Here is a 24237-nt window from a genome sequence, read left to right on the forward strand (position 1 = left end):
CTTTCTGTCGGGTTCAAGTGTGCGTTTGTGTTTGTGTATGTGTGTGTCCTCACGGCGCAGTCAGCAGGGAACCCAGGCAAAGGCAAAGAAGGCGTGAGAGATGGAGAAATGCCCACGGTGCGGCCCTGCCGTCTCTCAGTTCCAGTCCAGTGCCGGAGGAAATGTAGCCTGATATTAGCTATTAAAGAGCAGATTGTCAGGGGAGCCGTGCCAGCACTGACAGCAGCTGTACAGTGAAGGGAGGCTGCAGGGAGGAGGCGCTAGCTGAGGTGTTTTGTTTTTTTGTTTTTTGTCATCCACGAGGGCCTGACACCCTCCTCCAACTCCATCCTTCCAAATGTGAGCGTTGGGATGGAAACAGTGGCTGCAGACAGATAGACCTGATGAGTGTGTGATTAGGTTGGCTGTGTACCTGCAAATGTTCTCATTTATGGCAGGGATTTTTTTTTTCTTTTTGTTTGGATCATGCAACCTTCCTGACAGAAATTAGGTCCGGATCATTTGCTTTGGGTTTGGAAGTGGAAAGAGATAAATCAGCATGTGTTCACATCAATGGCTCCCTAGATAATGTGGCCGCAAACAGATTCCAAACGTCGCTGCATGGGTTTTTATGATGGCAAATGTTGCACACTTTCAGTGTTCTATTCTATAAATACTCAACCGAGACTGATTTACCTCTCTTTTTCAATTTTATTTTAACCAGAATATTAGAGAGCCTTACATCTCAACAACAAGTCACACCATCCTTCTTATTTTAACCCTCCCGTTGTTCTTTGCATCTTGTCCCAGAATCCCACACACACACACCCAGTGGGTCACCTAGACCCAAAGGAAAAAATGAGGGGCAAGGGCATCGGATGTTGAGGTTCCGTGATTGGACCTCATCAGAACTCCCCACACTGAACTCCCCGCCAATCAGAGCAATCATCGGGGCAGGTCGTGGTACATTTGGTTTCACTAGTCCATCACAGATTGTACTTAAGTAAAAGTACTGTTACTTCAGAATAATATTACTCAAGTGGAAGTAAAAAGTAGTCATTCAAATAATTACTTGAGTAGGAGTAAAAAAGTAAGTGGTGAAAAAAAACTACTCAAGTACTGAGTAACTTTTGAGTAATATTTATAGTTTAGATTTATTTTTTAACGTGCATTCAATCAGATAAACAAAATTACAGAGGTAGGTAAGTTAAAGTACTTCAATAATACTTTGTCAGTATTGCTGACTAATTTGTTACTACCCACCTCTGACAAACACTGAGCTTCAACCATCAGCCCTACTGGAAGAGATCACATTCCATAACTGCTCTGCCATTTTGTGCCAGTTATGATAAAGATTTACTTTTCACTTAAGAGTTGACCTTAACAGAAGAGTCTTCTAGTTGCCACAAACCAAGGACCAGTCGGCCAGTATCAGCCGTTACTGCAGACCAGTAACACTATACCATTGCTGAAGGAACCTTTAGACTTTCTTCTGTTAGTATCAGAGTCTGAATGACCTGTTATTTTGAATCATTGTCAGATTATCTTTGAATCAAAAAAGTAAAGGGATATGACTGGATTCTTTAAAGTAAAACTGAAGTACATTTTTTTTTACTGTGTCTCAAAATGGCCTGGTATCAGATAATCTATGGACTGGCACCAGTCCCTGAACCGGTGGTTGGGCACCCGTGCAACATCGTGAAAGGATAATCCAAATACTTGACTGATGAGCCTAATGATTTGGTAAATACCCAAATACTTTTCAGTCAAACTGACAAGTCTGGGATGTGTTTATCATCTGTGACTTGTGTGGGTGATCAGGCAATAATAATGAACTATACGTTATTCATAAAGGTGTAATACCTGACTATCAACCTCAATAGATGGAAAGAACATAGAGTATCTACTGTAGATGTACAGAAGGAAAAATACAACGAGCTTTGGTTAGAGATTTGGGACGCGTGCAGACGTTGACCTTGTTTGCTGTCTTTGTAATAAATGTAATTCATTGTAAAAAATTTGAATACCAGTAGAAAGTTCAAGTTTGTTTTTTATCTGTCCTTGCGCTACAGCTATTGCTGTTAAGTCCTCTCTCTCTCTGTGTGTGTGTGTGTGTGTGTGTGTGTGTGTGTGTGTGTGTGTGTTTGTCCTTGTGCCGGCATGAAGCCATAAACTCCGGTGTCATTTAAGAGCCATTTGCAGTTCCTCCTGCCCCCCCGTCCTCCCCGTCCCCCATCCCAAACTCCAAGTCTGCATGACCTAACTGACTCTGCAAGACCCAGTTAAGAACTCAATCCCCTCTCATTAATGGAGGTAATGACTGTGATCAATCTAAAGTTGGTATGGGTGAGCAAGTCTCCACCATAAAGCAGAAGGAGGGAGACCAAGGCATACGGAGAGAGAGAGAGAGAGAGATAGCACGGGACAGAGGCCAGGTGGAGACAGGAAATGATCCTAAATGAAAACAAGGACAGATTTAAATAAAGGTGAAGTTAAATGAAAGTGAAACTGAGAGAAATAAGCAAACTTTTTTGGGGGGCGAGGGGGAAAGCGAACTTAAGAGAAAAAAAAGTACAATGGAAGGAAAAGATTAGAAGAGACTAAAAGGACGGGAGAAGGTGAAATGAAAGAGATAACATTAGACGAAAGTAATTGAGTCGGACACACAATTAAAGAGAGAGAAATCGAGATGGTGAGAGCAGTGACGGCAACAAAGACGAGAGGGATCCAGGGAAACGAAGAGAGACCACGGACTGTTCCCTGTGATACTTCTCTTTTCTCCATTTGTACCTCACACTCTCCCTCTGAGATTTGGTTTTTGGCGACAGAAGAACAACGCTGCTGCTGCTGCTGCTGCTGCTGCTGCTGCTGCTGCTGCTGCTGTTACTGCTGCTGTTCACCCCCTCTCTGATTTTACATCCCCTGCAGATCTGATTACCTTTCAGGCTGAAGCTGGGTTAAGCTCTTTAATTAAAATGATTGTGCCTCATTATACAGCCGTCAGAACCTAAAGGACACAAATCCCTCAAGGCTCTCCGAGCTGTCAAAATGCAGCTGACATTTAAGAGTTTTCTTCTCCTTCTCTTCGTTTTTGAAAGTGAGCAAATAAGGGAACAAAATGTAAATTATTTGCATTTGCAAAACATGTTTCAAGTGATGTTGACATCATATTTGAAGCAGCATTAGCTCCTTCATCCCTGATCTGATCTCTGCTCTGTTTCAATACCAGGGTGGCATGATAAGTCTGACTGTGGGACACTAGTTGGCGCTATAGAGAAAGTGAAGAGGAGGGTATATCACAGTAGAGGAGAGGTTCTGTTTCCATGATTGAATGTTCTACCTTCGTGTTTCAATACCAGGGTGGCATGATAAGCCTGTATATTGTATATGCTATGAAGATGTACAAGGTTCCTCATCCTGTTCCTAATCACTCGTACCTGGTTCCTGTGATTTTAAATACCTTCAAGTTTTGATTAATAGAACAGGTTTAATCCCTCATGAAACTTTTCTGATTTCCTTTTTTTTCCCTCTCTTGCTTTCATCAGTGGCCAAGTGTGACAACAGCAGCAGATTAATCACTTGTAAACAAAGACTTTCTCAACCAATACAAGCTCTTCTGTTCTAGTTAATCATCCCCCGGTCCATGAGGATCATGCCTTCAAGACAGGGGTCTCACACTCAAATATCAGAGGACCGATGCTGCCACTGTAATTGCATCAGTGTCGGATGTTCAGTACAAAAAACCCAAGATATTTTTGAAAGAAAAATAATATTTCATGTTTTATAAATAATGAACGATACTGTAGCACAGATAGTTAATACAATTTTTTTTTCTCATTTTCAAATAACCAATTCAATTCAAAATATCTACTGAGAATTAGTCACGAGCCACATTTGTGAGTGAGACTTTTGTGTGCTGGAACTGGCCCACAGGCCAGAAGTTGGAAACCACTGCTTTAAAAGTATGTCACCTCACCCCAAATCTACACATCTCGTAGACCTGAAGAAGTTGCCAGAGACAGATGTCACTTTGTATTAAAGGACCAAACAGACTTTTTCACAGGGTGTTAGCTCACGGACTGAGAAGGAACGTTCAGGAACCTCTGTAGAGAAGTAGAGGAAGTTGGAACCTTGACAGCACCTTGTAAGTGAGCGCTGTTATGCCCCCAAATACTGTACTCATATTCATTCATTCATCTGATGATCTGATGGGTAGTTTATTTTTTCCAATTTCAATCCAATATTTACCCATAGCTGTCTGGGGAAAGTTGTGCCAAAACAAGTAAAAAAGCCAAATTAATAGAGATAAAATTGATATTGATCTTCACACGACAGGTGTTGGTACAAACAAACAGATTGCCAAAAAAATAAAAAAATAAAAATAATCCTGCAACGTTCATTGATAATTCCGTCTGGGAAGTAGCTTGACAGGAACATTCTGATGGTAGGATTCGATAGAAGTAATTACTCCCAACAACCAATCATACAGACAGCGTTAGGTAGCTGCAGTGGAGGAGCCGCTGTAATCACCGTTTGGGAGTCTGTAGTCGAGAGTCCATTCACAGTTAGTCTCTGACAGAGAGGAGATCTCTGAGGGAAATTGATGCAGCATGTGTTTTCCCGGCTCTTAATGAATGCAGGAGACAAAAATCAGAGACAATCTGTGAAAGCTAAAAATAAAACACACACCTCGCAGAGAGCAGACAGCGGCTGATTACCAATTAAATATTATTCTGACGCTGCTCACACCTTTATCCCAAAGACAGATTGGCTGGCTGACGTAGACACCAAAACCTTTTAGGACACGTGACGTAGAAGCCTCCGTCAGTGTGGCGTGGTGTGGCGTGACTTTGATAAGCTGCCCGCAGAAGCAGGTGCGAGAGCAGCCTCGCCTCTGCTGCCGAGCTCTCTGAGACGCAGGGAGTTAATCTCTGTGATTTCGGGTTGTTGTGATGCCTGGCACACGGCCACGGCTCAGGAGCAGGTAGTAGTTATTTTTTAGAGAGGGGAAACAAGTGGCTGCCACTCCGCCCGTGGCACTGACATTATTCATCAGGAGCAACGAGGTCAGCCGCGTCTTAAACCCTTCATAGATAAATGATTGTTTTCCTGTTAATGGCCTGGGCCTGTCGGGGTGTGGTAATGTAAAGGAACAATCAGGACACTTAATAATAACAATAAGAATACATCTTATTAATGGCCGCCTCTCGGGTGTTTCAAGGTCACAACAGAAATTCAGAAAATGAGTTTAGTGGAGATTTAGAGATTGCTACAGATTCAGAGTTCACAACGTGAGCTGCAGGGAGGAAGACGTGACCACTTGATGAGTCTCATTAGGGCTGCCTTTTGGAAACAGTGGATTAAAACTTGGCTTTGGCCCAGAACCAAATGACCTTTGATAGCTAAATGGAATCATTTGACAGTGTGCAATGTACATATTTGATGTATATTGGTCAATGATAAAGCCCAGGCCTTGGGGTTACAAAGGTTAACCATCTTAACCCTGTCCTGCTATTGGAGATTTAATTTTATAACCTCCAATCAAAGGTTCAAAATTTTCATATGCTTACAACTTGCAGGTTCGCAATCAAGCTAACTTAATTTTATAACCTCCAATCAAAGGTTCTAAATTTTCATATGCTTACAACTTGCGGGTTCGCAAGTAATATCTGTTCTGAGAATTCTTCAGAAACATCCTAACGTTGGGACCTTTTTTCCATTAGAATTGTTATATACATTTCCTCATTTTTGAAGCCAGTTTGGTGAATTCTGATTTGTTGCAGGACCTTTGCTTACAAGATAATCACCAAGCCTATTTCTTATATAAGGTCTGTTAACTAGTAATTGTTTCCTTATACTGTGAAACGTCCTTGAGAGCCAATGATAATAATCCTGTTCTTATGTAACAGTGTTGGATGGAGTCAGTCCAATATTAATAAATTCACATTTGGTTTTCCACCCTAGTCATTTTTAATGTCCTTGAAGCTAACTGCTACTCCGTACCTTCTGTAAGCAGATCCAAAAATGTAAATGGAACAGTTCTACTGGGCAATTAAATCTAAAGATTAGAGCGTCTGTTTTATCTGGTCCTTTGAACTTCTCCTGACTCGGACTAAGACTGCGAGTGTGGATCTCAGTCCGTCTCTGTGAACGTGGTAGTGCACATCTCCAGGGACGTACAGGGCCCTCCGCCTGCTGTTATCTGCACAACTCCTCAGATTGTACTCCTGTGCCTCCGTTGATGATAAAGGAGGTCTTGTCCAATCAATGCAGATAAGTGTTTGACCTTTTTAACCTCTCTCCAACCTTGCCTTTGTGCAGGGTCTAAGTCGGTAAGAGAGGCCCTTTAGAGACGGCAGTGCACGCTAATTTGGTAGAAACTGGAATGTATCCGAGCGGTAACACAGCTCTCTTATCTCACTGCAGAAAGGATAAACGTATGAGCCGAGTTTCTCACCCTGGTGCTGCAGCAGCTGTGGCCTGGATATGTCAGAGAAAATGCAGGACAAAGTCTTTTATCTGAGGGTGAAGTTATGTTGAGGCCTGGTGATTTAAAACATGTGCATTTGAAGGCGGTGGACTCTCGACTGGGGGCGGCTGTGTTTTTGTTGCCGAGTTACGGCAGCCTTTACATATTCAACACATCAGGAAGTGACTCTGCTGACACAGGTTCAATAGTTGGAATTCAGATTTTCCATACACATAACGTTAGTTCGGAATTTTTATTTGAGTCATATTTTATTGGACTCGTTTGTATTTGTAAGTGAAATTAAACCCCGTGTTGTTATTGTCATTATGATGATAGAGGTTATAATTTTGCTCTCACACACCATCATCAATGTCATTTAGGCTCCACACACACACTGTTGAAATGTTGCTTTTAAATTAAAATAGATTTCACACAAATGTGTAGTAACTCCTCCGTGAAGCAATTACAAACAGTAAAAGAAGTGTCATTATTTATAATGGCTTCCATTTCACTCCCAAACACTGGCTTAAACACAGTATTGTAGTTGAACTGAAACAGGGTCACCTGCACCGGGAATTTACCCTAGAGCTGTGTTTTTCATTTCCTTTTTTGAGCTAATGCACATACAGTATTTTAGAGTATAAGAATTGGATCATCACTAAACAAAAAATGTCCAAAAAAGTACATGTCATGAAACACTCGTGTTCATCCGTTTGGTCCATTTGAAAACTACAGATAGCCTAATCCTCAATCTGTATGTCCAGAAAAAACAAACATTCACACAGAGAGAGGGACATAAATAATTTCATTCAGGCTCCTTCCTAAAGGGATTTCCACAGCAGATTATTAGCTTTGTGGTATCCACCCAGCATTCACATCATATCCACATCATGATGCAAGTATTGTGAAAGTTTTGGATTAAGATTCTTGCCCATGGACACTGCAGCACGCAGCTTGATTCAAATTCTATCCTTCTGAATAAAGTTGAGCTCCCTCCTCCCTGGACTCCAGTTACCTCGAGACTGGCGGAAATCACAGAGGTCCAATTAAGACTGGTCAGACTCTGATCCTGGTTCTGTGCCTGTTAACGTGGTCTAACCCAACTGCAGTTATGTAGGTACATTTATGAATATGTACTGTATATGATCCACCCACTCGTTTCTCTCAAGCAGGCAGCAAGTTCCCTTGAATGTGTTGTGGTATATGATCCACCCACTCGTTTCTCTCTAAAAATCTAAAGCTGAACGGTCACAGCTGTGAGGGAGAAGCACATGTAAATATTGACCTCAAACCCACACTACACTGTGCTCCACGGACTGTTTACAGATGCTGTGGCTGTAAGAAAACCCTATACATTTACCATCCTCCACAAATGAAGCTTTCATCCATAGCCTCGGCACCCTCAGGATCGAGTTGTGGATGTCATTTGGATCCTGAGCTTAAAGAATGCCGTGCATGAACCTCCTACTTCCTTTTAATGTGAAGATATGTGAACTTCTCTCAGCTCGGGTCACAGGAGAGATGTTACAAGAGCTGCTAAGACGCTTTGATATATTTTTAACTTATGGCAGAAAAGTGAACTCTTGTGTCAGTGTGAGTCTGTGCGTTTCACGCCCCCGACTGCCAACACCTCCGCTGGGATAAATAAGGACCATATATAACGGCTCACAAAAATAGCATGACATAATTCACTATTGATTTGCTCTCCTGGCTGTCTGATCTTCATTTGGTGACACTGGAGCAGCATCGATCAGCTCGTGCCGCTCAGGCAAAAATCTCATTTTCGTATAAATATGGCATCACGCTGGGCTTGGATTCTGTTCAACAACTGACGTGTGGTGTTTTTATGAGTCAAATCTATTGATTCCTCCACTTTGTTGTACCTCCAACATCACATCATTAAAGCAGCGATTTGTCAAAACACGATAATTCGTGTGAACCCCAGCAGAGAATATGACCGATCGGTGTCATCTGTTTGTTTTTAATTTATATGTAAATTCTGGAAAGATGAAAATGTTCCATCACATTTTGGTGTGAAGTTTGTACTGCGTGGGTCTGGTTTGGATAAGTGTTGTCTTTGAATACCTTTGAACTCCTGATACGTTACCTCCAAGTTAACGTTTCATCTGTTTAAAGCGATTATTGGTCACTTATTAATATTCATTAGAAACATCTTGATACAACTTCTCATATCTCGTACCAATACTGCAACTTGGAGTATCTGCCAATATCAATGTCAAAACTGCAGCATGCTAAGGACACCCAAGCCCAAATGCTCAACTAAACCTGGCGCAACACGCCATAAACGGGGACGAAATCACCCTAGTAACAGCACACCGATGCTGGCTGGACGGAGAAAAAGAAGGGATCTGATTGGACGGGCTACGATGGTTTTTATCAATGTTCGATCGTGCAATCCTCATTATCAGACCAGCCATCCCTAATATTCATTGATATTATTTCTAGGTAATTTAGCCAGGGTTTCGTTTTATTTTTGGATACGTTTTCAAATCCATCTGGTTTGATAGATTTTAGTTGTAGTTACCCTACTGTGTTGTAAAAATCCATCTGGTTTGATAGATTTTAGTAGTTAGTAGTAGTAGTTGTAGTTACCTTACTGTGTTTTAGCTTACTTTCAGGTAGATATTCTTTGAAATTCTCCTTGAAGAAAATATTTCCTTTACCAAAGCTTCTTTAAAATAAAATGAGCTCCTTAGCCTACTTCATCTAATGAGCTCCTGTTTAAGTGCTCCTTCATTTAATTAGACGTTGTTTTTTTGCATCACCCGCAGGGTAATCTGGACAAATAATCTTCAACTCCGCGTCTAAAAATATAACTAATGTAAACTAATTGAAAAAGTTTGTTCTGTTATAAATTTAAAAAAAAGTTTTATAAGTACTTTGTGTACAAAGTAAGCAGTTTGGAGAGCACTTACAATGCGTAGACTCAGATTTGTGAAATGTCATTAAACAAAAGTTTTTTCAAGTGCAATTTATTAGGTCTCTTCATGTTTTTTGGCAAACAACATAAAAAACAGCCTTTAATGATCTGGCATTTATCAGCGGAGGTTTGTAATTACCTTGTCAGCCAATCTACGCTAATTACTGTATGCTAATAGCAAAAGCAGATAAACCAATGTGCTATCTCTCGCTGTTTTTCTTTTTTCAATGAAATGTAAAAACTGTTAAACTAAACAGCTTCGCAACACCTGTCTGCAGTCGAATAGTTAAAGTTAAAGACAGCTTCTGTAGCATCTGCGAGAGCGTTAACAAAAGGGCAGCATCAACGCATCATGCGTCAGCGTGCTTTTGTGGATCTGTTTGTTTCATTGTTTACTCTCATGTTGAAGACTCTTGCTCTCTGCATGAATTATTGAGTGATGATAAATGAGGTGTGAAAACAATGTGGTATTTGAGAGCGTTGTTGTTGTTTTTTTTTAAGTTTTGGACAGATGTCGCTCTGTGACCAAATGAGGTTTTAAAACCACGGTGAGACAAACATTTAATAAACTCTCTTATTCTTAACAGCTCCATCTTTGTTTATTTTTGTTACCTCTGATCTGTTTTGGAAGCATAATTGGATGTTTGATAAAAACAGATTGCCTGGGGAAAATGATGTTTACATTTATAAACATTTATTTCTAACAACTCATTAAATGGACAAAACAAAAATGTTTTCACTGCAGTTTTGCATGTTTTGGACTATTTAATGAAAAAGAAATAATATAAAAAAATGAAAATGAGAAGTTTATTGATCCAACACTGAGGGAATTGTGCTAATGGCAGATCTGCTGCAACAGGATATACAAACAGGAAGTGTTGGGTATGTGCTTCCTCTGGGGCTCAATCCCAGGACCTTTTGCGTGTACTGCGAACGTGTAAGTAGGTGTGATAACCGCTACACTATGGAACCACAATACTGTACTGGGGTGGGAAAAAAAAAACCCAAGTATAGTAGGTCTTGCATGCCTTTATATTTTTCAACTTCGCACCGAGTTGATGTCAACTAGTCCCTGATGACGTCATTGATATTTTCCAGTCTATCATCGGCATATAGTATACACAAGTATACACAGTATACCATGTACCTTATTTTAGAACTAACTCTTGGTCTTTTCGCTGATTTTAGCTGACAATTATAATTCCGAAAAGAGTTACTGTCCACTACAGAAGATTAGCATAGATCAAATTCCCAGGTTTGTCTTTATCCAAATATTTGGATTGGGTTTTGCTGCAGGAGAATTGGTGCACTTCCTTTACTTGGGTCTTAACAAATTCAGTGACAAGGCACATGTTCTGAATATATTATAATAGTGATGTAACGATCTTAAATATCTTTGGAACTTAAATTGACTTAAACTTCTTTGTGTTCTTGCACTCAGGTAAAATAGTATGATTTCTCTGGGGAAACCTTGAAATTTTCAATTTACTTTCACACATCAATTTAAATGATTCTCTTAAATGAAACATGTGCAGCCACCTGTTAAGCGAGCATTGATGGAAGCCAAACAGTTACAAACAAATCACTCATGTCTCCCCTCCAGATGGCGTCCTTGGTGCAGCGCCTCTACCGCTATCCCCCGTCCTCAGACTGGCAGCACCATTAACGACCCCAGCAATGCCAGTACCTGTGCCCACGGTGTCACCATTGGTCCCAAACAGCACGGCAGCAACAGCCCCAGAGTCTACCTCAGCTGCTGGAGGGGAAGAGAAGCAATTAAAGCTCAGCTCGCCCTCAGAACCAGATCCGGAGCCAGAGGCCGAACCAGAGGCGGAGTCGGACGCAGAAACAGAGGAGGAGAAAGCGCGACGACTCCTATACTGTTCACTTTGCAAAGTGGCTGTCAACTCAGCATCACAGCTAGAGGCTCACAACAGCGGTAAGAGGTGGTCAACAGTATTCACTGCATAACATGCATAACAAAACTAAAAAGGACAAAAAAGTCCATTTTTGGCTACGAAGTAGCACTTTCAATTGTTAGCAGTCCAGTAGGTTTTTTAGGGGGTAGGATTTTATTTTAGGTTGCACACAGAATTATCGAGAAAAGTGAAACCGACTAATAAATGTACAAGCCCAGCACAGCCTACCTCCCTGTAGCAATCCTATGTTTATAGTTTTCTTCTTATTATAGAATTCTTAATTTTATTAAAGCTAATACATCACAAAGCTATTACAAACACATGATGTGCATTGATTTTGGTATTTGGGCAAGCATCACGTTAGCAATCTTTTTGGGCTAACATTTAGTTAGTCATATCGACATCTCAATGTCTACCTAGACTTAGGTTAGCTCAGTACTTCTCAAATAGTGGAACCCCTTTGGGGGGAGGGGAGTGAGGTGCCGGGGGGAATGAGGGAGGGGGGAGGGGAGTGAGGTGCCGGGGGGGTCGTGAAGGACTTGGAATATGGTACGCTGCACATAAGTGTACCACTGCTGTAATCCTTGAATGATAACAGGCCTCCAGCCAGTGGTTTGTACAGATAAAAATATACATAGAAAATAACCGAGAACCACTAGGTTAGCTGAACATGTAGCTTTTTGCTGTTCCTCAATCCATTCTATCAATGTTTTTCTCAGCCAGTTTTAGCTGTTGGTTATCAGTCTATATAAAATAAAATACTGTAAAAAACAACCCAAAAGGAGAGTGTTTGAGTGTGTTGTCAGTGGGGTGTGTACAGTTTGTGCCTGTGTAAACTCCCTCATTAGTTGCAGTGACAGGTATCGTCAGGCTTTGCATCAGGCTCCGACGAAAACATAGGGTTGTGGGTAACCGATTCTTTTTGAAGACGATTGTTATCTGCCGGGTTTGTGTTCTCTCAGACAGCTGCAGAGATGAAGTGGAACATTTTCTGACTCGATAAATCACTGTCGGGCTAGGAAAACCAAGCCCTTGGAACGTGATAGTAAAAATCACATCACTTTTAAAGAAACTTTTAAAGCGTTTCTCTGTTGTTTAAGCAACAAATGTATTAACAAGTAAGACCACTTTAGAACATGAGAAATGACTAAAAAGTACTTAAAGATTATATAGATCTACGGCAAAACAACATAACATCTCTGTTATTATCAGCACTTATTTGTTTTTTAGGCTTTTTTTTTTTAGAACTTTTAATTGTCTTTAATGAAGTCCAGTAGGGAGCATTTGAAATAGTGTGCAGCCTCTTGGCTGAGCGTCCTTTGGCTCGACGTTAGCAGGAGAGAAACGTGTCAGGGTGAGCAGGAGAGGACAGCTTTCGTTCATGAATGGCCCACATTCTGCTTTCCACTTGTGAACACTCAGTGGTGTGAATGACATTAGATCGCCTTCTGTGGGCCAAGTGACAAATGGTTTGATAGTAACATAATGGAAAACAGTTTTGATGCCAAAAAGTGCTGACAAAACCTTACATTACACGACCGTTACAGACTGCAGCTTCAATGTACTACAGCCGTTGGCCATAGAGAATTATGGACGTGACCTAAGATTGACAGTCACTGCAGTGAGTCAGAGAAAATGTTCCCCTGTGAGATGATATTGATAATGTTTCTTTAGCAGAGAATGCGTGACCTGTTCACGACCAGACCTCTGAGACCACTGTGGAGCTCGTTCCTGGCGAGTGTGTGGACTCCCTTCTTTTTTTTTTTCCATCCGTAGCCTTAGCAGGACTCAGCCAACATATTCAGGTTTATCAGTCTCAGTGGATGAATGCGAGGAGGTTTTAGTGGACACATAAGTATTTGGATCTCATGTTACATGGAAGTTATCAGGAGGACAGTGGTTCTGCTACAGTAAGAACTGGTCTCCACACTGGGAAGGATAAAAGTGCTTTAAAACGACGGTGAAGTAATGTGTGAATGAGTTCAATGGAGTGTCCAGCTTTAGCCTGTGCTGCTTTCTGTGCCGTGAAAGGAACTTCACGGAATAGTCCAGATAACGAGTTCAAGTTCATACATAAATTGTTGCAATTTCGTTTTGTTTAAGGCTATTAGATTCACTCCCCCCATGCATTTTCATTCACATATGGAAGTAATTACATAAAACTGCAGCTAAAATGTGGCCTATGTAGTCAGGATAATCTGTTATCACACAAGCCACCTCTGATTTCTGCTTATGTTTCTTATCACGGTAGCTTCAGTAAGGTTTTAACTCCCAAGTTCTTGGTTGTATACGCAGGTACAAAGCACAAGACGATGCTGGAGGCCAGGAGCGGCGTAGGCTCCATCAAATCCTTCCCTCGACCCGGAGTGAAAAGCAAACTGGCCGCACCCTCTAAATCCTCCACAGGCCTGCAGAACAAAACCTTTTACTGTGAGACGTGTGATGTGCACGTCAACTCAGAAACTCAGCTAAAACAGGTGGGTGGTTTGAGAATATTGAGTATAATCAAGTGAAGAATATGTTTATTATTGTGATCAACGACAGACTTGCTCTTAAATATGTTGAGTGAACATTTGGGTGAAATCAGGACAGAGCAGGCTTCAAAATCAGTAAAATGCTCCGTAAACCCACACAGACTCGCTGTCTGTGTAGAACCTGGCACAGTTAAAGTCCATCCATTGTATCAAGGCTGCTGCATTAATAGATGGTGCTATAATTTATCGACACTGCGGTTTATGAAAGCACATCATTTTTAAATTGTGAAAGTCAGAATTACACCGTTCATTTCCCTCATATTTTCAAATTCTTTTGTGTTTCGTCCGACTCTGTTAATCAAGAGTGGGCTTTTCTTTGTTGTAGATGTGGATCATTTGGAAGGTATTCATAGATGCACTTCTGCTGCTAATGGGCTTTTATTTCATCCTGTCTTGTCTCTGTCACAGGCTTTACCTCTCATTAGTCTTTTCTATTTTTGTATCCTTGGGAAAAAGTTTTAATGAAATCTGGTGAAGCGTCAGAATTATTCTGTTCCTGGTACTTTCTAGACAGAATATCTTTGATGTGGCTCCCAGGAAGCTGCCAATCTATGGCCTTTGTTGACAGTCAAGCATGCTGGGGTTTTTTTTTGTTTGTTTTTTTTTGTAGTTTGGGCCAATCTATATGGCCTTTGTTGACAGTCAAGCATGCTGTGGTTTTTTTTATTTATTTTTTTTTAGTTTGGGCCAATCTATGGCATGTCAGCCAGGATTCCCAGAATTCTTACTGGCATGAAATTCTATTGGTCCTGACTGACACCAGTCCCTTTACTTTTCTTTCTTCCTGGATCATTTTTGTTGATTGTGGCCAAAATCTATTGACGTCAGAGCTCTGGCCGCTCACACACACAAGGAGAGTGGAGCCACCTGCTTCTGTGTCCGGTGTTAAATAAATTATGTGATACATGTGGTGATTTATCATGGGTTAAAAGCAATAAATACAGCGGGATAACCCGGCGATGGAGGTAGGGCAAGTGATCTGGATGGACACCTAGCCTCCCCTTCCTCAATCGAGATGGCCATACAGTGTTTCGGTCAGGATCCAGATGGGTATTGGTACCCTATTGTGTCACTGCTAGTCCGTTATAAGGAGATGTGTTGGGATGTCAGGTTTGCGGTCAGGTATCATCTGGCACACTCATTGGTTTTAGAGACCAGGGTTTGGATGGCTATTTGGGACCTGTCGCTGGGCACCTAGCAGTGGCAGCATAGGTGCGGGTACTGCGTTGGTGTTTCCTTGTTTTGTCATGATCAGGGACAGGTTTTATAGAGTATGCCAGGATATGTGGGCAAGTTTACAGAGTTTAAAGTAAGAAAAAAAAAAAATCCACTGAACTTTTCTAATGTTTCCAACATGGTGACAGTCCAAAGGTAGTATTCAATACAATACAGTGCAATGTTACTACAAAACTGCTCAAAGAGATATCTAATAAGGTTGAAATTAAATGTTGAAAAGTTTGTTAGTAAACTAAAATTCAGCAAATAAAGTTTCAACCATGTTCTTAAACCAGGCTTTCGTGACCGTCTGACATTTGTTTGGTCAAAGGGAAACAGTTTCTGAACCTGAATCCTGCCCTGATTTTTGAATGTTATTAATAGAAATTAACACTCAGTATTAGGCCTGACACTTCATTCAAACACTCAGCACTGAAGAGGGGAGCATTTGATTTTTAAATGCAGCAAGGGAGTAGCTGTCACATTAGGGGTGCAGAGAAATGATAAAATTAATTTAAAAAAAACTAACTCAGATACAAGAAGACACTGAATAAAACAACACAGAAAAGAACAGAAGAAAAAAAAAGGACCACAGTTTGAGGAGAACACACACAACAATGAGCCAGTCAGAACTGACTGAAGGTGAGAGGTATATATACCCCAGGCTCCAGGTGAGAAGAGTGAGACTAATGACAGAGACGCCCCAGGAGAGACAGACAGACATGACAGGAAACGTGAAGAGCAAATGAAATGAAATCTTGAAATGATTTCAAATTTCTACAAGAAATGCCATTGTTGAGACTTAATAAACTAACTTAGAGTATTTAACCAACATTGTGACTTCTATTTTTTGTTTTTGTTTTAGTTGAACCATGGAGATAGGTCTATAGAGTTTAAGTGAGTTTAATTAGTATTAAGTATTTAATTGAAATGTGCTGTAGGTGTAAAAACCAGCGCTTGCTTTAAATTCAACTGGCTGTGTAAACATTCGTCTCTTAATAAAAAAAAAAAGGCAATAACACTGGCTTTAAGTATTTTCTAAGTGAACATTCAAACTCGTTCCTGCTGCACGATGTAATGCAATTTTTGCCATAATTCAGAACTGGCATGCTGCACAACAGTACCTACATCAACACTAACACAGTGGTAACATCATAATCTAGGACAGAAAAACGTCATTATTACGTATTAGTTTCCCAAAACAAACACAAACGAAAGAAAGAAAACAAAATGTGAACGTGACATTATTTGTCCTTCCAGCTTTCCAGTAAACAAAGCGTTACTTAAACTCTATATATTAATATAGATATATTAATAAGTCTTAACAATGGCATTTCTTGTAGAAATTTGAAATCATTTCAAGATTTCATTTCATTTTCACTTCACGTTTCCCGTCATGTCTGTCTGTCTCTCCTGGGGTAATCAGTTTCATCACGCTCACCTGGGTCCTGTGCGTCTCTGGTCATTAGTCTCACTCTTCTCACCTGGTGCCTGGGGTATATATACCTCTCACCTTCAGTCAGCTCTGTTTGGCTCATGTTGTGTGTGTTCTCCTCAAACTGTGGTCCTTATTTTTGTGTTGTTTTTATTCAGTGTTTTCTTGCTTCTGAGTTGTTTTTTTTAATTAATTAATTTTATCATTCCTCTGCACCCCTAATGTGACAGCTACTCCCTTGCTGTGTTTAAAAATCAAGCACTCCCCTCTTCAGTGCTGAATTTTTGAGTGTTTGAATGAAGTGTTGGGCCTAATACTGAGTGTTTATTTCTGTTAATAACATTCAAAAATCAGGACAGGATTCAGGTTCAGAAACTGTTTCCCTTTGAACAAACAAATGTCAGAAAGTCATAAAAGCCTGGTTTAAGAACACGATTGAACGTTTTGCTGAATTTTAGTTTACTAACAAACATTTAATTTCAACATTCAGGAGATTTAGTCCTGCATTATTAGATATTGTTAGTGTGGAAATATTAAACATGGGGATTTGAACAGCAAATTAAATCTTGAAATAATTTCAAATTTCTTCAAGAAATGCCAATGTTGAGACTTATTAAACTAACTTACAGTATAACGCCTGGTGACATTATTCGTCCACCAACTGGTTCTTGTGTGAATTTGAATTTAATTTAATGCCGTACGACAGGATGATTGAATAAGACTTTTTCAATAAATTTATAGGAGATGGCAATGTAACCACGCCGAGGGTCGAGGATGTTGTAAACCAGTGTTTACCAAACTTTTTTTTTTCTGGGGACCCATGTTTTAAAAGTCTCAAACCTTCGCGATCCGAGTCAGTAGACATTATTAATAAACTCCTGGGAAACAAGATGCGAAACAACCCCCCAAAAAATCTTTTGCGACCCACCTGAGGGTCGCGACCTAGTCTCTGGGAAACAATGCTGCAAACCATTGACACCCTGTAGTTCTATACGGTTGTTTCTGACCAGCATAAAATAACCATATTATCCTGGGAAGTTCAGGTGTGGACGACTGGACTGGTTTGGTTTGTTCAAGATGTTTTAGTTCTTTTACTAAAGTTTTAGCCATTTTTGGACGATTAACTGAACAGAGAATTATGTTATAAACAAGTAAAACTCTGAGCTAAACAGAGAATTATGTTATAAACAAGTAAAAAAGGAAAACTCTGCAAACATATTTTGTCAGCATATCATTTGGAGTTTCCCAAACTGGCAATGAAAAATCTATCAGGACGTATTTCACTTACTTTCGCAGTAAAAATGATTGCTAAATCAACAGAACTTGTGAAGAAATAATTTATTTGCTTTCCCTCCTTGCTCTCCCACTAAATAATGTATTGGCCCCCGAGGGCCTACACAGTGTTTTTGAATGTCATTACAGTTTCTAATTGAATATTTATTTATTCACATCTGCCACAATTTTCTTTCTTTAGAAAAAAAGGGAAACACCCTTGTGTTTACCGTGCATCCATCAGGCCTCATGGTGAAAAAAGATGTTTGGTAAAATGCTCTGCCAGCCTGTCGTATTACTGCAGCTGTTTTTCCAAGGGATCTCAGCTCTGGATTATTAAGAAATCTTTTTTATCTGAAATATTCTTTGCCTTGAGACACGGGGTGTATTTTTAGTCCCGCGTCTTCTCTCTTCTGTCAGTCAGACCCAAACCTCAGCAAATGATAAGCTATCTAACCTGAGATAGTATCTACAGTCGCCTGCAGCTGGAGGTCACTGGCATTTCGAAGCATCGCGGTCCGTCTTTAAAATACGGTTCTGGTTTTGTAGCCTGAAGAGGAATGACTCACACAGATGTCCATAAAATGGGTTTTGATATTCATAGACGTTGAGGTCCCAGAACTATTTGGCTTTTGGGGGCTCTGGGTTGGTCTTTAGCTATGACATCCATTAAGATGTTTTTTATTAACTTTGACTGTGGTGAGTCATGGTTCCAGAGTACGTTTCTTGTACGCATAAACAGTATGTACATACACATACAATACATGACAAATTAGTTGGGTAGTAGTATGAACAATCATGTTTTAGAGGGGTGTCATTTCCACCTGAACAATCATGTTTTAGAGGGGTGTCAAACTCATTTCCACTAGAGGGCGACATCATTATACAGTTCTCCTCAGGAAGGGCTGGTTGTAAATGGACGACTGTATAGCTGTAGCTACCCCATGCTGTATTAATAAATGTATCTGCAATTGATTATTTATTCAAGTTACAAATATACCGTAGTTCCTTACTGTGTAGTAAAAAAAACTTTGAATCTATCAGGTTGAGAAACTCTGCTGCTTAAATGGTTTTTTAGCTCCCGCGGGCCATACAAAATGACTTGGCGGGCCGCATTTGGCCCCCAGGCCTTGAGTTTGACATGTTTTAGAAGAAGTTGCGGTATGAATTTTTTTTAAATGTTTAGAAGAAGTTGCGGTATGAATTTTTAAAATTTTTTTATTTCTTGTTGTTACTGAAGGCACACAGGAAACAGAAAGATCCTAATGTCATTTATTCATTATATATTTTTGCCTAATGCAGGATAACACTATCACCAACTTAAACAGACCCAGAGACTTAAGCGTTTGTCTTCCCTGTATTTTCATGTTTTCAGTGGACAGTCTCACCTTGCTCACATCTATTCCTGCCTCTTTGTCTCCGTCTGACTCCTCACCTTGTGATTGACTGTGTTGATGTGACTCAGTTCTATTGAAATGTATTGACATTTTCTGGGGTATTTATTGTCTGTCTTTCCTGTTGTCCTTGTCTCATCTGTCCTTTTCACTCTCCCTGGGATGCTTGCCAGTTTTGCTCACGCCTTATTTAGTATTTGGTCTTCTGGTTTCCCTCTTGTGGTTTGGCTGCAACTCGTCTTTTTTGGGATTAAATACTAATACAATTACATTCCGTGATGTTTTTATTGTTTTTTTTTTTTTTAGCTAATCATAAAATCTTTGAATATTTCTGTGTAGTCACGAGCACCAGTGTGCAGCTGCTTAATAATAGTGATGTAAGTTTTTTATTTTTTTAATTTTATGATTATGCCTATAATAACAGAGGCAGCAAATTCCTGTAGCCACAGGCTTTTCTTGGCCTCACTCAGACCCAGTCTTGGCAGGAGCAACAAAGAAAATCTAGACCTCTACAAGTTGTTATGCTCAAGTACAGCTTTGATTGCAATGGAGAATGATGTTTTCAGTCTTGTTTCATCAAAGTTCACTGGCGCAGCCGACCTCTGACATCACCGTCGTGTCTTCTGTTTCTTCCAGCACATCAGCAGCCGGCGTCACAAAGACAGAGCAGCGGGTAAACCTGCCAAACCCAAATACAGCCCTTACACTAAACCACAGAAGGGACAGACCAAGCAGCCGGTGAGTCATCGGAAATCCCCCGGTTTTCTTATCAGCAGCCGAGGTCCAGGTGTCGACAAAATAATCTCGGTTTGAACAGGCTGTGAAGAGGGGAAAAAAAATAAACGGAAGAAAGTACGGTTTAAAAAGGTTTTGTTTTTCTGCAGTAAGCCCATGAGACTCTATCATTATGAATAACCTGTACGGTTGAAGAAAGGAGTTGAGTCAACACTGACATCACAACACCCAGACCAGGTCTATGGTTATGGTCATGTTTCGACTAGTTCTAATCACTAGTTCCGCCATGTAGCTTGATTCTAATCCTCCTCTTGTAAGTCACCTTGGATAAAAGCATCTGCTAAATGGATACAATACTTTGGGGAAAAAAACAGTACAATTACATTGGGTATTTCAGAGCACCAGATTTATAATGTGGTTAGCGTTAGGGAAGCCAGAAGCCTAATAATGCAAATAAGAGGAAGGGAAGCCAGAAGCCTAATAATGCAAAGGAATAAGAGGAAGATAATGGATGGATGGATGGATGGATGGATGGATGGATGGGTGGGTCATAATGGATGCCTCGTATCAAAAAGGGTTTGGGAAACTTTGTTAGAGAGGTTTTGCTCACCGTAGAAAGAGGCTATGCTTATATAAGTCAATGTCTCTAAACCCATTATTGTGTTGTTTCTGTTTTCCTGTAACTGAAAAAAGACCAACAGTACTCAACAGTACCCCGAATACTGTGACCTGGGTTAATGAAAATCGACCCGAATTTCTTTAATAATCCATCCACAGATTCACCTTCAAGAATCCTGAGTGGTTTTTTTTTAGTATAACATGAACCTGACAACATACTCTTCAAAGGAATTTCCCGAAACCCAGACTTGTACGTCGTGTTCTGCGAGCTCTAACAGAAGTGTGGAAACTAATGTGAATTAAATGTGGAATTAAACACAAAGGCTCCCCTCCCCCGGAAAAACGCATTCATCACACCCACTGTTTGGTGCGACGCAGCATCGGGGGTTAGCAGCGTGGGGGAAATGACTTTTTATGAAACCCATCATTGAGCAAGTTAACGGAGAGGAGCTTCTCTGACGGGCGGAGGGTAAAGGATGCTTCCCACCGGGTTTCGACGGCTGAGTCAGTGATTGATAACCCGTGACCACAGCGGCCGCCCTGATGCTGCCAAACAGCAGATTTTCCATTACTGATACAGGAGATTAAAGGAGATAACTCCAGTGACCTTTTCACCCACTTAGACTGTTGTCAGAGGTTGAGAGAGTTTCTCACTAAAATGTTTTAGTCTACTGAGTTATTTGGAAATGTTACATGTTTTGTCGCGTTTGCTTGCATCTGTAATGATCGGGTTAAAAAAAAAAAAAAGTTTTGACTTTTAAAACCACTTGAGTTCTCTGCGAAACAGATGCCTAATGCTTCCATAACACAGCCTGTTGGCTTCTTGGAAGTGGCAGCAAATGCAGAGTTGTGGTAATTTAAAAGGCTCACTCTGTTGACAGATCAATTAACAAACACGCTTTGAGCAGATGTTTTTATTGAGGAGTTATTTAAAAGTTTGTTTGTGCAGCCACGGCTTCGTCCTAACTCTTAAATGTTCTCTCCCGCTCGACTAAATTGAATGTGATCGGAAAAGTCTAATAAATATCTCTCATTACCGAAACAGACTGAATTCAACAATCAGAATTTTTTTTAATGATCAAAATCTTGTTAATTGTTGCCCTAAATAATATTGAATTTATTGTCATCCTTTTCCCTAACCTTTAAAGATAAGCTTTTGCTAGCAATCTTTTATCCAATAATTTAGCAAATACGGTTATTCTTCTGTAATAGACACGCACATTGGTGTTTATTTATTTTGTTTATCTTCTGTCTGAAAAGTGATAAATCCAGACTGAAGGCTTTCAGCACTTGTTATCTTCAAATCCTGAGAGTGAAAATGCATTTTGAACTTTATTATCACGTATTTAGTTTTATAACTGAGTGTCTGCTTTGTTTCAGCAGATCAAACTGACCTTGGGTAAGGATCGCCCGTGTCCACCTCTCACCGCTCAGATCATCCCTGCTCACCTCGCCGCAGTTGCGGCAGCCGCCGCCCCCCCCCCCTCCCACGCCACACGAACCATGCGTCGAACCACAACACAACCCACACCCTCTTCCAGACACAGTCCCTTCCTGCTGCACTGCTCCGCCCGGCCCCGGGGCCTATTAGGACCTCCCACTCACAAGTCCTGTTTGCCCCTTATTGACCTGCTGGACAGAGATGGAACTGCTCCGTGCTCCCGTTCAATGGCTTCATCCAAAACCAGGCCAAGGAGAGTGCACATGTCGCCACCTGCTCTCCCTCTATGCATTGGTATTCTAAGCGTCATGGCACAATGTGGATAATTATCCTGCTTTCAAGGCTGAAACCGGATGAAAGAGCAGCATCAGGAGGCCCTTTGTCACGGATTCATCCTCTGATCCAACTCTGAGACTGGACTGTACCTGCTCTCTGTGCCATCCCACAGCCCGCACCCCAGAGTTGGATCTACATCACACCGCAATAATGTACCAGACTAATCCAATGTACTATGCAGTGTCATTATTTCAAGGCAGCGCTAAAAAAAACAACAACGTTTAAAGCTCTTACCAGGCTTTTTGTAAAGACCATTGCTTAAGCGGAGGTTCAACTCTGTCACATTTTAGGAGGCTGTTGTTGATGGTACGAGTGAGCAGAGTTCCCTCTCTCTTCCTGTATGCACTTTAAGCCCCGCCTCTCTTGACGTCCACATTAAATGACTAGATGGTGTTTAGATGGTTAGCGTACATGTCGTAATGTGCGTGTCTGTGTTCGTCTCCGCGTTTCCTGTGTGCGTGTGTGGAAGTAGGCGTTGATACGATTTGTTTCCAGTGCATATTACCAGGGACTTTAGGCGTGAGAAAGATTTTACATATAAACTGTACCTTCATTGGCTCGTTGTCCACTGGAGTGAAGGTCCCACGGAGATTATGTCATTTTCTTTTACATTTAGTTCAAAGGTTTCTAAATCAGGGCCCAGTTGTAGCAGTAGCACAACAACCCGTGGCAACTATCAGATCCATTTTGTTACTTTTTTTTTTTAACGTTTTGTATCAAACACACTGCACTGCTGCACGGTGGCCTGTGAAACCTATTGCTTTGAAGCAGTTTCTGGTCTGAGTTTTCCTGAAGAGGTCATATTCCAAAGTAACCCAGATCACCGTAGGGTTTAATGCTCATGATCACTCCCTAACTGTTTGAACAGATGTAATGCACCTCAAATCCTCTGGTGTATGAAATATTACCACAGTCCGAAGTTTTACTTTAAGATCCTTGTGGTACATTTTAATTTACTAAAGTACCGAGTCGTCCCCTCCCAGATTTTTAATAGAAAGTGTTTTCGTATTGGAGCAGAGGCTCAAACTAAATGACAGAAGTCATCAGTGTAATAAATGAATAATGTCCTTCCATCATTCAGGAAGTTGTGTGCTGCAAGTGTCCTGTTGTCCCCCAAGTACTCCGAAGATATTATCTACACCTGTAGTTTACTAACTGAACTGCCCCTAGTTCCTGGTACTAGTTCCTGCAGTGGAGATGTGTCTATACATGTTTGTGCCCTGGTAATTGCCCTGTTGACTTAACTATGTTTGTGCCCTGGTAATTGCCCTGTTCAGACCTGGTAACAGACCCAAACTGTTACTGCTAGCTGATGTTGTAACGCTAGCACAAGCAGTTTTTGACTTAACCTTCCCAGGTCTGTTGTTGGGCCTCTTCTACTAGATGACCAGTACCATGGACTGACGTGGCCTCAGTCTCCGTCCAACTAAATGTGGATAATACATTTGAAGCATTTAGAGCAGAACCTGCGTTGCATCATTGATACCAGATCTGAACGTTACCAGGTCTGTGAGTGTGAGTGTTGACTGTCTGTTTGTTTTGAGAGCGAGAGAGAGCGAGAGAGAGCGCTTCAGTCACCATAAGCCATGTCAGTCACTATTCAGCTCACATAGTCACACAGAGCGCGTCTCAGGCCAAAGGGACCATGAAAGCTTGTGTATATTCACTGTCAGTGTGTAAAAGGTGAACAATTTCAATTAAAGAGTCTTAATTTGTTACTGATGGTCCTGTGTGATTTAGTGACTGGGCTCTTTGGGAATGTTTTTAATGTGCGACTCCGCTCCGTGCTGCAGTACCTGAACGTTCACCCATTCATCATCTCTGAAAATAATCTTTTTCAGACTGCGTGGTGCTGCAGTCGTCAGGAGAAGTTCCCCGTCACTTACAGAGCCGCCTGCAGAGACAGACGACCATTCACATTCACCTCACACTTATGGTTAAATAACAGT

At 40.9% G+C, this 24237-nt stretch overlaps 1 protein-coding gene across 1 annotated transcript in view; it reads left to right on the forward strand.

Annotated features, from left to right (window-relative positions):
- The window catches only part of znf385d (zinc finger protein 385D), a 97108-nt gene extending 73580 nt beyond the window's left edge, over positions 1 to 23528 (forward strand). The window contains 5 exon segments of the mRNA XM_025061716.1: positions 10993 to 11328; positions 13604 to 13785; positions 19795 to 19896; positions 21892 to 21987; positions 21990 to 23528. Coding sequence (XP_024917484.1) covers positions 10993 to 11328; positions 13604 to 13785; positions 19795 to 19896; positions 21892 to 21987; positions 21990 to 22139 — 866 coding nt within the window. The 3' untranslated portion in view covers positions 22140 to 23528.
- Positions 23529 to 24237: the final 709 nt, after the last annotated feature.

This window comes from Cynoglossus semilaevis, chromosome 13 (assembly GCF_000523025.1).
Source record: "Cynoglossus semilaevis isolate Cse_v1.0 chromosome 13, Cse_v1.0, whole genome shotgun sequence".
NCBI classification, from domain to species: domain Eukaryota; kingdom Metazoa; phylum Chordata; class Actinopteri; order Pleuronectiformes; family Cynoglossidae; genus Cynoglossus; species Cynoglossus semilaevis.